Source organism: Salvelinus alpinus, chromosome 30 (genome assembly GCF_045679555.1).
Source record: "Salvelinus alpinus chromosome 30, SLU_Salpinus.1, whole genome shotgun sequence".
In the NCBI taxonomy this organism is placed as follows: domain Eukaryota; kingdom Metazoa; phylum Chordata; class Actinopteri; order Salmoniformes; family Salmonidae; genus Salvelinus; species Salvelinus alpinus.
In genome coordinates this window covers 39746219-39762593 of record NC_092115.1, presented here as the reverse complement: position 1 = coordinate 39762593, position 16375 = coordinate 39746219, and the positions used below count along the sequence as shown (strand labels likewise).

At 43.5% G+C, this 16375-nt stretch overlaps 1 protein-coding gene and 1 long non-coding RNA gene across 3 annotated transcripts in view; both read right to left on the bottom strand.

Moving 5' to 3' along the window:
• The window catches only part of LOC139559832 (elongation factor 2b-like), a 33861-nt gene extending 21190 nt beyond the window's left edge, over nucleotides 1-12671 (bottom strand). Inside the window, exon 1 of one of the 2 annotated variants that reach the window (XM_071376204.1) lies at nucleotides 12540-12671. In XM_071376204.1, coding sequence (XP_071232305.1) covers nucleotides 12540-12542 — 3 coding nt within the window. In that variant the 5' untranslated portion in view covers nucleotides 12543-12671. Of the gene's footprint in view, nucleotides 1-10666; nucleotides 10838-12539 lie in introns of those variants that run through there. The other variant, XM_071376205.1, reaches the window with a different exon arrangement.
• On the bottom strand, nucleotides 890-1247 carry LOC139559834 (uncharacterized). The gene is made up of 2 exons (XR_011671832.1): nucleotides 1108-1247; nucleotides 890-980 (listed from the first exon to the last, which is right to left on the bottom strand). It is a non-coding gene; the product is annotated as an uncharacterized lncRNA (long non-coding RNA).
• Nucleotides 12672-16375: the final 3704 nt, after the last annotated feature.

Below are 16375 nucleotides of genomic sequence, written 5' to 3'. Positions count from 1 at the left end.
GAATAGCTGTGCAGTGACACTCCCCATCCAACCTGACAGAGCTTGAGGATCTGCAGAGAAGAATGGGAGAAACTGACCAACTACAGGTGTGCCAAGCTTGTCGCATCATACCCAAGAAGACTCGAGGCTGTAATCACTGATAAAGGTGCTTCAACATAGTACTGAGTAAAAGGTCTGAATACTTACGTAAATGTGCTATAAATATATTTTTTTTATAAATTTGCAAACATAATTTTTTTTTTTTTTTTTGCTTTGTCTTTATGGGGTATTGTGTGAAGATTGATGGGGGGGGGAAACAATTGAATACATTTTAGAATAAGGCTGTAATGTAACAATGTGGAAAAAGTAAAGGGGTCTGAATACTTTCCAAATGCACTGTAGATTTGATCCTTCACATTTTCATAAATTCATAGAATTTGGGGGACTTACATATAGTAAGGCATCTGTAAAAATTCTATAGCAATATAACGCGGGAAAGCAGCCGCGCTTTTGGACAAATAGACACGGCAGTAAATAAAAACATTGTCCAGGACCGGAGTCTACGGAGACGCGCTACAGCCAATCAGAGCTACAGTAGGCCTATATGTAAATGATCCATTTACCACACAGGCCTGCCATCATTCACTTTGAACTGAACGTTTACAGGCAGTAGCCACAGCTCAAATGTAGATCCTTAGAACACATCTGCCAACAGCCACAACAGACACCTGAAAAGATTTGTGCAAATATGTAAATGCCAAGGGAGTCCTCTAACATTTGGGAACGTCACAGTCCTATTGATCAAATTAACATGAACAAAAAAAGGTAGACTCCCACACTTTCTTATGCACATGTAGCGTGGTTCATTCTGCGTTGTGTATTTTTAATTAGGACGCTGCCACAACTGATGGTCTGCTCGTTGAAATCTTTTTATTTGCCCTGCACACGAAGAGACAACACACACGTTACCCTTGGTGCAGTCACAGCTCTCCGGCACCTTGCTAGCCGAGGGTCAGGCAAAAGAGCGCCAAAAGGAATTAACAGGTGCTGCGTGCACACACTCGCTGCACAACAGCATATACAAGTAAAACTATACAGAACATAATTCTGACAAAATAAAAGACATACCTGCACACGAAGAGACAACACACACGTTACCCTTGGTGCAGTCACAGCTCTCCGGCACCTGCGCGAGCACATGGACACTCACTCAACCACTGTCACAAGTACTCAGAAGTTACAACAGATACCCCAGTCAGTGAGCTCTGTGAAACTTGTTAACATAAATTCCTACACTGTCCACACTATAACAAACGTATGGTTGCAAAACAGTACATTGTATAACCTTATGACGGTTTTATATTAAACAGTTTCGGAGCCAAGGACAACATACCTTGCTAGCCGAGGGTCAGGCAAAAGAGAACGATAAAGTGGTATGGGAATACAGATAACCCGCGATGGGCCAAACCAAAATATACAAAACTTTTACAATCACTTGTATGTACAATATTGGTATGAAAAAGTGTTTGTACACCAAATAAAAACATTAGCTATGCAGCTGTAATTAAATAAAAAAATACACTGAATTATTATTATTATTATCAAATTATTAACATCCCCTCTTGACCTGGCCTATTTGAATTGGTCCTTGTGTGCAATTTGGTGCGTAATCTAGGGGAACAACATCACACTGCTACATTCACCCCCACTGTTTTACACTAGATTATAGGCCCAAAACAAAACACATTACCTCAAAGGTAACAAAGCAAAGAAAGAAAAAAAATTCACACCCACAGGGCGACAGAGTAACCCAGTGTAGTCCCTTAATTCTAGACCCACAAATGGTCGATCAGCTGAAAAGCTATCCCGCGAAGGATTAGGAAAAATAAGGGGTGGCTAATCCCTTATTCAACCGTATACGAAAAATGCCATATACATTTTATGCCGATGGACTACACACAAAGTTACATGAATTGTCAAATATATTAGACAAACCCACAAATCATTCTAAGACATGCTTAGATTCCTACATTCCTACAAAAGAAAAGGTAGGCAATATCCTACCGTCACTGAGAAACCAAGAACTGTTTCATTTCCTGTGTAGACATAGTTTGGATTAGCCTATCCACTGGCTTAATAAGTCTACCTAGTCTAGTCCGAACACCCTCACCCACAAACCTAGCAGGAATGTCACAGACAGCACTAACCCTGCTCAGAGGTCTAACCTCAGGATGGGGAGTACTACAGATCCGCATCTCCGGAGCCAGCACACTTTCAGTTACCGACTCAACACTAGTAGTGTCAGACGACTGATCAGAATCCTGGTAGATTGTCACAGACCACACTGACGAAGCATCTTCAACCAAGGTAACATCATCCACACTGAATGGAGTTTCGCAATCAGAACTCTTGTAGGCTTCGGGGATATCTCTCTGGTCCACTTCTGCTGAGCACACTTCACTTAAGGGGACTTCATACGGTTGTTCCACCTCACTTTCATCAGCCGGGACTTCCCCATCCTCTTGGAGTATCCTCCCAGAAGACTCAGGAAGGCCTGCTACCCAGTGGACAGTCCTGGCATCACTCCCATCCATTTGGCTGGACTTTGCAGACATCTCAGAGATCACGTCACCACTCGATAGAGATTCGTGACCCTCAGGTTCCTCCCACGAAGGTAAAGGCAGAAAGTTGACTGGCATAATCAGGTTCCTATGCACAGTTTTGATGCGTCCAGTGGTAGGGTGTTGGATACGATATGTGTTCAGTGAGCTGTTCTTTGCAACCACTATGTACACCACACTCTCCCAGCGATCAGCCAGTTTCTTCTTGCCCCTCTCCCCCTTGTTAGCAAGTAGAACTCTATCTCCCTTCTGCACCGAGTGACCCTTAGACCGTCTGTTGTAGACCTCGGCTTGTCTCTTTTGTTGCTTACTGGCATGCTGCTGGGCCAATGTCATGGCCTCTCTCAGATCCTCACCCAGAGACTGGACATACTTATCCACATCTACTGTGTCCCCATCCAACAGCACACTTTCAAACATAACATCTACCGGCAACCTAGGGGTGCGTCCGAACATCAAGAAGAAGGGTGGAAACCCAGTAGTCTCATGAACAGTGCAGTTATAGGAGAATGTCAATGTGTTCAACATCTGAGGCCATTTAGCCTTAGACCTAGCTGGCAGAGCTCTAATCATCCCACCCAGTGTGCGATTCAGACGTTCTGCTTGACCGTTACCCATGGGATGATAAGGTGTGGTGTGGGACTTTAACACCAGATAACTGAAGTAATTCTGCAATAAGTAAACTCTCAAAGTTAGCACCCCTGTCAGAATGGATGCAATCAGCGAACCCATAAATGCAGAAGAAATTATTCCAGAGAACACGAGCAACAGTCTTAGCAGACTGGTTTGGACATGGATACGCACAGGCCAGCTTAGTAAAGTGATCAGTCACTACTAACACATCAATAGACTTGTTGTTTGAATCTTCTGCAGTCCAGAAATCAATACACACAAGTTCTAAAGGTGCCGTTGTCACAATGGAGACAAGTGGAGCTCTTGCTTCAGGCTCAGGTGCTTTACTCAACACACATCTCTTACAGTGGGCCACGTATTCCTTGACATCCTTCTCCATAGATTCCCAGTAAAACCGCTGTCTCGTGAGCCACAATGTGCGCTGCTGACCCTGATGACCAGCATCATCATGAACTCCCTTCAACACAAGGCCTCTCAAAGACACAGGTACGACATACTGAAATATTTTCTTCTTACTCACTGGGTGTTTTGAGACACGATACAGAATCCCTAACCGCGTGGTGAGTTTCCCCCACTGTCTTAGAGTATAAACTGTTTCTTTAGCTTCAAAGACTCGCTCTCTCCTAGATGGGCGCCGGCCTCTATCTACAAAGAACATTACTCTGCTGATGATAGGATCCAGTGACTGGTTATCATACAGCTCCTTGTGTGTAAGGACAGGTAAAGGGCTCTGACCCATGGACATCAACTTCTCAAGGTGCTGCACATGTGAAACGGCCCTCACTGTGGCACCATCATCCCATCGGCGTTGGGCCTGGAGGACAGCAGACACCTCTTCACAGGAAACCAACCCACTGACATCGTCTCCAGCTCTACTCAACTCACTCCCAGGAGCCATAGACGTTCCACAGCCAGCCTCGGGCTGCTCACAGGAGAGACGGAACATGTCTTGTACATCATCCAGTCGAAGACCTCTGGCTTCCTCCAGCAGGACATCATATGGAATTCTTGTCAGTCGGTGCAGAACTTTGGAGCGGACAAATGGCTCTCTGCTCAAAGCATCAGCAACGACATTCTTGGGCCCTGGTATGTACTGGATATCAAAATCAAAAGGTGCCAGCTTTGCAACCCATCTCTGCTCACATGCATCAAGTCTCGGCTTTGTAAGAATATATTTGAGTGGATTGTTGTCGGTCCACACCGTAAACTTATGCCCTCGCAGCCAATGGCTGAACTTATCATGAATGGCCCATTTCATGGCTAGAAATTCCAGCCGGTGAGCAGGATACTTGGATTGTGCATGATTAAGAGATTTACTAGCAAAAGCTATTGGCCTGGCTATGGCCTTCCCATCTTGCACTTGGGATAGTACAGCTCCCAAACCACTAGTAGATGCATCAACAGAAAGCAAAAATGGCTGAGAAAAATCTGGATGAGCCAGCAGTGCCTGGTCAACTAGTGCTGCTTTCAAAGCTTCAAAAGCGAGTTGACATTCAGCAGTCCAGTCTGCAGCAGTGAGCCTGCGAGAGGGACCAGGCCTCTTTCTGCCCTTGCCTCTCCTAGGCTTCTTCTGACCTGTAGTCAGCTGAAACAATGGCCTAGCAACCATGGAACAATTCTCAATGTAGTGTTGATAGTATACTACCATACCAAGGAAAGAACGGATTTTGCTAGGAGACGGAGTGACACCATCAGCTTCCATCATCTCACTCTGTCACATTCAAAATGGTTTGAACCTTAGCAGGATCAGTGGCTACGCCCTCCTGAGAAATGATGTGGCCCAAAAACTTAACAGACCTCCTCAAAAACTTGCACTTAGACGGAGACAGTTTAAGATTGTGCTCCTGCAACCGCTGGAAAACCATCTCAAGTCTCTGCAGACTCTCTTCCTCCGTCTTAGCAAAAACCATCAGATCATCCAAATAGCAAAGGAGACTTAGAAAGTTTTGGTCCCCAAAGATGGTCAGCATCATTCTCATAAAAGTAGCTGGGCTGTTGCAAAGGCCCTGAGGCAAACGATTGTACTCGTGCAGACCTAAAGGAGAGGAAAAGGCTGTGTATTTCTTATCCTCTTCATGCAGTGGCACATTGTAGTACCCAGATGTCAAGTCCATTGTGCTGAAGAAGGCATTACCTCCCAGCGCCGCCAGTACATCAGCCTGATGAGGCAGGGGATGAGCATCCTTCACTGTGCGGGCGTTTAACCACCTAAAGTCAGTACATAGACGCAAGTCCCCATTCTTTTTCCATACCAGCACCAATGGTGAGGCATACTCGCTGCTGGATTTTCTGACGATTTCCTTTTCCTCCATATCATCCAGTGTTTCCCTGAGTTTTTGGTAATCAGCTGGAGAAAGCCTACGATAAGGTAATCGAAATGGGCGGTCATCAGTCAGCCGTATGCGATGGCAGAACTCTTTTGCCTCTCCACAATCCAGGCTATGTCTAGAGAACACCGTGTCATACTTCTCAATTAAACCGACAAGTTTGTCTTTCCAGAACTGTGAAACTGGACACTCCTCAACAGACAGGCCTTGAAGTCCAAGATTGCTCAGTGTACTGTTGTCATTAACTACACTGCCACCAACTGAACTCTTAGCTGTAAGACTGCCATGTGAGCTGTCACATTGTACTTTTGCCACGTTCTGGTAAGCAGCTTGCTGCTTGACATCATCAAAATCCTCCAATGCAATACAAGGGTACACATCTGCCACTTTAGCATTTCGTCTCAGGGTAACTGGCGAAGTTGTTGGATTCACAATCTTCACAGGGAGCCATCCATCCCCCCACAGAGGCGTAACTACTCTCCCTACTAGTATGTGTCGATTCACACAACGAGACGTGCTAGGCTCGACAACAACAGTACTGCCCACAGAGAGTTTTGTCTTTGGAGGTAAGCGGCCCCACACCAGATGCTCACTCATGGGTTGGAGCGTTACTGCCCTCTTCAACTTAATGGTGCCCACTTTATCTGGGATGGAGTCTCCTCTCCATCTCTCCAGATTTGATAGGAGACGCAGGAACTGGCTGTCCTCACACTGGCCAGAAGGACCTGGCGTACCCACCACCCGCCAGTAGCTGTCATTTGATTTGAACTGTCTAATCAGAGACTTCAACACGTTAGTGCCAACAATGAGTTCATCAACCTGCCCATCTACAATAAGCACTGGGACTACATAACTGAAGCCATAAAGCTGTAGTTTCAAGTCACACATGCCCACTGGGCTAGTTTGCGTCCCACCACAACCCACCAGTATGATGTCTGAAGGAGCTAGAAAGTTCCCCTCTACCACTCCTGCCTCCCTCAACCGAGGTACAATATCTGCACGCAGAGTAGTAGCCATGGACCCACTATCTAACATCCCCTTCAGCTCAACTTTATCCTGTACTAGCACGGTGGTGTAAAACAAACTGTCATTCTGAGGAATTCTCATTGTGTTCTGAAAAATTACTGTGTTGTTCTTGGGTACTGACTCACATAAATAAGAATAAACAGATTGGATATCATCATCATCAGTGGAGAAAAAATTTGCCTGCCCCACATTGCCCTCAGAATGGAGGCTTTCTAGTTTTCCAGACCTGCCAGTCTGTCCACATCCAGGGCTCTTTCGCTTCCCAGTCTCACTACAGTCAAAGCTCATGTGGCCAGGAAAGAAGCACTTGAAACACAGCTGGTGCATCTGACAGTGAGCTTTGGTCCAGTGATTAGTGCTTCCACAGACAGCGCACTCACGCTCACGTTTGGGGAACTGTTTACGGGGCCCTCTGTTCACAGACTGAGTATTGCTGACAAGAGCCTTCTCTAGCATACTCAAAACTTTCTCTAATGTCCCACCCTCAGATACAGATTGGGCCTGTTCTGGTTCACGGCCACATCGAGAAAAAGATGACACATTAGGTCTGCTCTCAGGATCCACTTCCTCCTGGGGGGAGTCGAAGACAGCAGCCCCCTGCTGTGAAAGTTGTATTCTACATGCTTTACGCTCCCTTAACAGTTCATCCAAACGATCCTGTACCTCACTGGCTGTCCAGTCACGAAGGGGTTTGCATTTGAACACTTGGGCCAACTCTTTATCAGGACAGTTGCGTACAAACATGACTGCCAACTCTGAGCGCTGATTGGGCAAAGTTCTACCCTCACCTACAAGATACTGTTCAGCTGCATCTGCAGCTTTGTTAAGCCTAATCCAGAAATCTAGTGGACCCTCATTAGCATATGGTTTCATTGAATAGAATGACAGCTAATGGCATACCTGAGTAGACAGTATCCCCAAAGTGTTGCTTGAGAACACTGAACACTGCCTTAACATCTGTGACAACAGGGTTGTTACGCATCCAGACTTTGGTCACATCCCGTGCCCTCCCCATGAGCCTAGACATCACCTCCCCAACATTCTCAGACCCAGTGTAACCCCTCTTCTCTAGGTAGACTCCCATTAGCTCCTCCCACTCCAGGACAGAGTACTCATCTGCGCCATCACCCCTGAAGAAAGGTGGAGCACTAACCTCTGACTTCACAACCAGATTCAGCTTGGACGCATCAATAAAAGTTGACCCACATTGTTCAGGCAGGGGAAACTGCTGGGATTGGTCAGGGGAATGGGCAGGAGAAAGACTTGAAGCCCCAGGCTGCAGTAAACTCGCCCTGATAGATTCTCCTATCTCTGAACCAATCTGCTTTATAAGGTCACTAAGCTGACTCGGTGTCCCATTATTACTGAGGACTGGGGACGATGGTACATCAAGAGACAGAGGTGGGATACCCTGGTCAGGTGGAGTAAACAGCCTACCCCTCCCAGTGCTTGTAAACTCAGGACTAGCAAAACACCCCAGGAGCTGACTGTACAAATGGTGTAAATGCATGGACACCCCTCCCTCTACCCACACTAACCACACCAAAATCCCCAGCATAACTCATCTTATGGACTTGAGAGTCTTCCATGGCTCAATAGAGAACTAAGCTACAATGTAATTTACTGCATACAAATACAAAAAAAAATGCAATAAACAAATTCCCTCAAAACATACAAATAAACACCAATTATCTACAATTATCTAGTGAATATGCTACATTCACCTTCACTATTTACAGTATACATTCACTTATAGCAAACCATCAACAAGTGCGCATGCGCGGATCGCGCATCTCCTCCACATGCACAGCTCCGGTGGTCAGCTTGAGCTAACCAGTCGGCAGGTCGCGGCACCAGTTTGTAGCGTGGTTCATTCTGCGTTGTGTATTTTTAATTAGGACGCTGCCACAACTGATGGTCTGCTCGTTGAAATCTTTTTATTTGCCCTGCACACGAAGAGACAACACACACGTTACCCTTGGTGCAGTCACAGCTCTCCGGCACCTTGCTAGCCGAGGGTCAGGCAAAAGAGCGCCAAAAGGAATTAACAGGTGCTGCGTGCACACACTCGCTGCACAACAGCATATACAAGTAAAACTATACAGAACATAATTCTGACAAAATAAAAGACATACCTGCACACGAAGAGACAACACACACGTTACCCTTGGTGCAGTCACAGCTCTCCGGCACCTGCGCGAGCACATGGACACTCACTCAACCACTGTCACAAGTACTCAGAAGTTACAACAGATACCCCAGTCAGTGAGCTCTGTGAAACTTGTTAACATAAATTCCTACACTGTCCACACTATAACAAACGTATGGTTGCAAAACAGTACATTGTATAACCTTATGACGGTTTTATATTAAACAGTTTCGGAGCCAAGGACAACATACCTTGCTAGCCGAGGGTCAGGCAAAAGAGAACGATAAAGTGGTATGGGAATACAGATAACCCGCGATGGGCCAAACCAAAATATACAAAACTTTTACAATCACTTGTATGTACAATATTGGTATGAAAAAGTGTTTGTACACCAAATAAAAACATTAGCTATGCAGCTGTAATTAAATAAAAAAATACACTGAATTATTATTATTATTATCAAATTATTAACATCCCCTCTTGACCTGGCCTATTTGAATTGGTCCTTGTGTGCAATTTGGTGCGTAATCTAGGGGAACAACATCACACTGCTACACACATCAACAACTAATGCTAGCCAGAGGAGCTAAAAATCTTACGAGGGAACATTAGATGAACCCTCTCAAACTTTCAGCTAGTTGCTGTCAAAATTGCACTGATAAACGATGGGAAATAGTAGCCTGCTCGTCCTTCTGCAGCTTGCCCCAGCCCACATTTTTAACAACTGAATGGGAACATTCGCACGGGCCATATTGAAAAAAATAAAAAAAACACCTAATGAATTCACGGGCCATCGTTTTATTTGAAAAAAATATAGCCCTTTATAATGTCCACTTATGTACATAGGATGCTAAATACAGCATTTTAACATTAAAAAACAAATAAATAATATTTGTCCAGCCTTTGGTGCTATGCTTGCAGATGTGCATAATATGTAACCCTAATCAAAAAGTATTTAACGCCAAAAAACAAAGCTATAGGTTGTAACATTTAACCTAATGTTATACATAATGTTATACACTAATTGTAGTCTCATCCATTAATTTCTAATGACCGGTCATTTTTGACCAGGAACGCCACAGGTGTACAAAAGTTAAATAAAACCGCCAAAATGTTATGAAAATCATCAAAATATATTTTGTGTGTTCAGATTCCCTGTGTTGACAAAGTCACGGAACCTTATGACAATCAGATTAAATGAATTACATTTTTCAGAGAATCGGTCCAATTCGACTAGAACACAGCAGGAGGGTTAAACATGTTCTTCATTGTTTATGCACTACATGGATCGCTGTCTGGTTGAATGCAGCATCGCTGGATGGTAGCCAATCTAGGATACTGCTCAAATGTTGCAATAATAGGCTTGCTTGTTTCTAATTGGCATGTTGTTCTGTTGCAAGTTGTCTTTTGGTTATTCATTGTCAAGCTTTAAAAACTGAAGCCAGACTGCAACATTTTAGTAGCCTAGCTAGAACCGTGGCATGTGTCTGTACACTTTCCCACTGCTGCGCGCTGTAAACGGGACACATCAAAGCAGCGCAATTGAAGTTGAATTCACCAATGCGAGCGCATCCGGCTGTAATTAGTAGATGACAACTAATTTACACTCGCTTGTGTGTCCTAGTCAGCCCACAGGCCTTGTGCATGCTGAATGGGTGAAGGCAGCAAACAATGTACAGGCCAGCTGTGATTTACAACCCGATAGCAATATTTTTGGGAATAGCAAGAAATGTATTGAACTGCATCCATCTTTTCTGCCAACAACAACTTACTGTATGTCATGGGATTTTGAGTCAAATAGAACTAAACTAGTTTAAAACCTCTTATAAAGTTGGTTTTGAAGCATAAACCAGGAATGTGATATTTCTGACTGATATGATTATTTTCATATCTGCAAAGTAGTTTAAACACTCAGTTCCACTTTAACTTACCTGAGGTAAGCATTTGTCATGTGTCCCCAGATCCTCAAAAAGTTATACAGTTGCCCCACCCTGACCGGTTGCATCACCGTCTGGTATGGCAACTGTTCGGCATCTGACCGCAAGGCGCTACAGTACATCACTGGGGCCAGGTTTCCTGCCATCCAGGACCTATATACCACACTAGGCGGTGTCATAGGAAGGCTCAAAAATGGTCAAAGACTCCAGTCACCCAAGTCATAGACATTCTCTCTGCTACCGCACGGCAAGCGGTACCGGAACGCCAAGTCTAGGTCCAAAAGGATCCTTAACAGCTTCTACCCCCAAGCCATAAGACTGCTGAACAATTAATAAAAATGTCCACCCGGACTATTTACATTGTTTTTACGCTGCTGCTACTCACTGCTTATTATCTATGCATAGTCACTTTACAGGTACAAATTACCTTGACTAACCTGTACCCCCTCACATTGACTTGGTACCAGTACCCCCTGTATATAGCCTTGTTATTGTATTACTTTTTAACTTTCCTTTATTTAGTAAATATTTTCTTAACTATTTCTTGAACTGCATTGTTGGTTATGGGCTTGTAAGTAAGCATTTAAGAGTAAGGTCTACACTGGTTGTATTCAGCACATGTGAAAAATAAAATTAGATTTGAAGCCTAAACCCTACAAGGCAGTGGAGGCTGCTGAGGGGAGGACGGCTCATAATGGCTGGAAAGGAGCGAATGGAATCAAACACATCGAACCCATTTCTTTAATGTATTTGATACCGTTCCACATATTGCGCTCCAGCCATTACCACGAGCCATTCCTCCCCAATTAAGGTGCAACCAACCTCCTGTGTTACAAGGTTTACGCCGGTAGATGTCATTGCGAAGCTGGCATTGTGACGCAGGACAATGGGATGGGAATAGAACGTTCCGGAGGCGAGTTGGTGCCACCGTGTTAATACGAGATGGGAGGGTGAGAAATTCACTACAATTAGGTCTGTTTTTTTCGCGAATACTTCAAAACTACGGCAAGCAGCTGGGACATACGGTATTATTATTAAACCGGGCTCCATGGCGGAAGCAATAAACTAATTTTAATCAGAGAACGTAAACATTGAATGTGTCCAGCCTACTATAATAGAAAACGATGACGCACTACAGGGAATTGCCCATTGTGCACAACTGCATCACGCTGCACTTGCAGGCTTACATTTTTGCGATTACAGCACATACCCGTAGCTAGCCAATTTATCTCAAACAAAGTAATGCCATACATGCCCCCTTTGACCAAATAACTGACGTTTTACTGTTAGGTGGCAAATTTAGAAAACTTGAACATTATGTACTAACTAATGTACGTCATACCTTTACAATTAGACACCGGACACTGTTACCATTACCAACTGTTTAGAATACCGATGCAATGACACGTGTGAACAGTTAAAGTTACTGTGGTCAATAACACCGCAAAGTCCTGTCCTCCCAAAAGCAAAGCGGGTGATAGTTACTCTATGTAGGGGCCCAGTTATACAACAGACAGACAACCTCTAAAGATGGCTAACTAGATAATAAAAACCAACATGACAGCTGCGTAGATTCAGACATCCCTCATATTCCTCAAACGAAATTATTCAGAGGAATTGGAAACTTTCAAATCAGTATCTCAAATTGAGGTTTATTTGGCGTTGTCCGCCGCGGTTTTCTAAACATCGTCATGCCGTTCGAACAGATTGAGCATCCATCTTCGGTTCGGAGGCTGCTTCACCCCGCCCGGTTAATTTCAACCGGTCACCGATGAAGGACATAAGCCAACTCTTTAACCACTGACAACACAGAATTTCCGGTTCACCTTTATCATAGAACACATAAAACACTTCAAACTCGACTTACCATTTTGTCTGATGTTCGTAGATGAACTTGTTGGTAAAAGGAACACTGCGAATACACCGCCTTCCTCGTCCAAGGATAGGCAGGAAAGAGAACGCTTATGACAGCCTACGCTGCATTGTATCACGTTTATTTGATAAGCTCGGTGTAGTAGCCCCTCGCTATGGAACGGGGCGGGGTTAGTTATGGGCGGGTTCTGCCCGGGCCGACCCGATCCCCCAAACGTTTTCATTTGCGGAGGCTTTCCAGACAGACAAAGAGCGGCGCTCATATATTTCGGTTGGGCAGGTTCAGTACAAAAATGTTTTGGAACATTGGTAGAATTTGCATTCATTATTCTGACATGATTCCTTAGAATCAGATAGGCATGTTTGTTCACATTCTATATTTATATCTGAACGTTAGGCAATGTTGTCTGCGTCAGCTCCCGTTGAACGCGGCCCTAGTACCCGCGTGTCCCTACTTATGTGAAGCTAGCCACAATAACGATTACCAACAATAGGGAAATTGGAGGTCGATCCTTCAAAATAGAAGTCCCTCATTGAAAGCGACGCAAACGTATACAAATAGTGTAATTGTGCCATATTTTAACAAGATAATGCTAAACAAGGTTGGAATGTTGTTACATAATTTAAAACGAAATACAATAATTCATTAGTTTGACAATAAATATAAATCCCATTGTGGATGTATTAGACTGCATAATTGCATTGGGGGCATACTTACCCTAAAACTTTAATTAACTGCTGTCTCAAAAGCCGCCTGTCCCTTTCAGCTGGGCAATGACACACATTGCAGCAAATAAAGGCCTGTTTCAAATAAATAGCAGGTCAAATAAAATCACATTTTATTTATCACATGCACCAAATAAAACTGGTGTAGACTTTACTGCTTACAAACCTTTCCCAACAGAGTTAAAAATATATATATAATATACAAAATAAAAAAGTAACTAACACAAGGAATAAAATCAAATGCACAATAATTTAGCTATACAGAGTGAAAAGTCTATTGCTTGGGTGTCTGGAGTCTTTGGCAATTTCTTGGGCCTTCCTATGAAACCGCCTGATATAGAGGTCCTGAATGGCAGGGAGGTCGACCCCAGTTATGTTCTTGGCTGTCGGCATCACCCTTTGTAGCGCTTTGCGGTCAAGGACAGTGTAATTGCTATACCAAGTGGTGATGCAGCCAATCAAGATGCTCTCAATGGTGCAGCTGTAGAACTTTTTGAGGATCTGAGGGCCCATTCCAAATCTTTTCAGCCTCCTGAGTCTAAATGAATTGTTTACGATGTTAACATGAATTACCATTAATTGTTTCCGATGTTTAATGTTTGATTTGTTACATTAAATAATTCAGTAATGACTCAACAAAAATGATGGCAATCATCCGTTTTTATCGCCAGTAAGAAACTGCTAGCCATTTGCTGCTAACAGCTGGGAACTGCTAGCTAACTGACAAGTACAAAAACAGTCAACAACTTCGGGAGTACAGACCCACAGAAATCGGCCGTTGTCCTCTAGTGGCGAAAGTAAGAACTGCCATAAATGCACAGCCAAAGAGGAGAATAATTATTCTGTCAAGTATTTTTTATTTATTTTTATTTTGATTTAAAATAGAGGTATACCAAGACAAAATAAACGGGGCACAGTGTGTAAATGATAACACATTAGTGCAGGGAATTAGGAAATTGATTAAAATGCTGTAAATTAATGCTGGAATTAAACAATTAACTATGCAAATGAGCAGAAACTGTGTGCATTAAGGAAATAGACACCTGGCTCAAATAGAAGCCTGTCTCTAATAAGCGCCTGTTGTATTCAGTGATTTAATCAAATAAACGCCTGTGCTATTAATTGAAGTTTAAAATATGTGGCTCATTTCAAAGTGCTTTCAGAGTCCTGCAGTAAAAGCTATGACGCTAATATTTGTGTAAACTCTGCATAGTTGGGTTCTGTGGGTGTCACTGAGTAGGCTGATACCCCATTTTATGGGTGCACAATCCATAGAGTTCAATATGAATGTTAACTACACACAATAGACTGACTGGGATGGTGATGCAACTTTGCAGTCTAATGGAATTTCAACAGTTATTTTCTGTTTCTTGTCAAACTAATTAATTCTTATATATGACTTTAAATTATGCAACAACATTCCAACCTTGTTTTAATAATAAAATAGTTCACAAATGGAACGATTGCACTATTTGTATTCGTTTGCGTCACTTTTAATGTGGGACTTTTATTCTGAAACCGCACCGCAAATTCCACACATGGAGAATGACAGCAACCGGTGACCATAGCCCAGAGGAGTAAACAAACATTTTCGACGTGTGAAAAGTGAATGCTATAACACCATCATGCATAAAACGTATTTACAGTCATCAGAAATTAATAACCCCCCAAATTGATAAGAAAACAAAGATTTGTATTCTTAGCTAGAGTGGAAAATAACACAGTTACATGATGCAGTGACTGCTAAAGTATCACTACGTTGTGTCGGCTGGAATGCGAATGCACCTCAACCAATGAAAACCTGTGGTGGGCGGGCCGGCTCAGGCCGCTTCCGCCCATAGCGGACACAGCCATGTTCAGTGTGCTGCAGTGAGGGGTACTTTGAGCGGTGCGACGTGCTATGACCAGGCTATGACATACAGGCACGAATCCACACGGAGGCAATATTAGTCAAAAAATATTTTGTCAATCCACAAAGTTTCCAGTTAATAAATGGAACACAATCTGTCTCACTCCAAAATAATATGTTGCATGGTAGATTGTAAAATTGGTCTACCCTCCATAATCTTTATAAAGATTGGCACACACAGAAACAGGCAAAGTGTAAATACAGGAATAAGATTTAATCCTACTACACCGGCTCTGACGCTCGTAGGATGTGGCAGGGTTAGCAAACTATTACGGGCTACAAAGCAAAGCCCAGCCGCAAGCTGACCAGTGACACAAAGGAGGTGATCGTGGACTACAGGAAAAGGAGGGCCGAGCACGCCCCCATTCTCATCGATGAAGCTGTAGTGAAGCAGGTTGAGAGCTTCAAGTTCCTTGGTGTCCACATCACCAACAAACTATCATGGCTCAAACAAACCAAGACAGTCGTGAAGAGGGCACGACAACTTCTATTCCCCCTCAGGAGACTGAACAGATTTGGCATGGGTCCTCAGATCCTCAAAAGGTTCTACAGCTACACCATCGAAAGCATCCAGACTGGTTGCATCATCGCCTGGTATGGCAACTGCTTGGTCGTTGACCGCAAGGAGCTATAGAGGGTAGCTCTGTACATCACTGGGGCCAAGCTACCTGCCATCCAGGTCCTCTATACCAGGCGGTGTCAGAGGAAGGCCTTAAAAATTGCCAAAGACTCCAGCCACCCTAGTCATAGACTGTTCTCTCTGCTACCACACAGCAGGCGGTACCGGAGTGCTAAGTCTAAGTTCAAAAGGCATCTGAACAGCTTCTACCCCCAAGCCATAAGACTGCTGAACATCTAATCAAATGGCTACCTCAATTACCTCGACTAACCTGTACCCCCGCACATTGACTCAGTCCTAGCCTCGTCATTGTTATTTTATTTTTTACTTTAATTTAATTAGTAAATATTTTTTCTTAACTCTTATTGTTCTTAAAACTCAATTGTTGGTTAAGGGCTTGTAAGTAAGCATGTAAAAAATACAAATTGTTTTGATTTGATTTGAGAAACATAAAAGGATTTGATAGGATACGTATTATGGTAGCTTCTTGCCCTCTGATAGGGATGGTAAGACTCTATATCATTATTATTTATTTATTTAACCTTTATTTTAACAGGGAAGAGATATTGAGACCTAG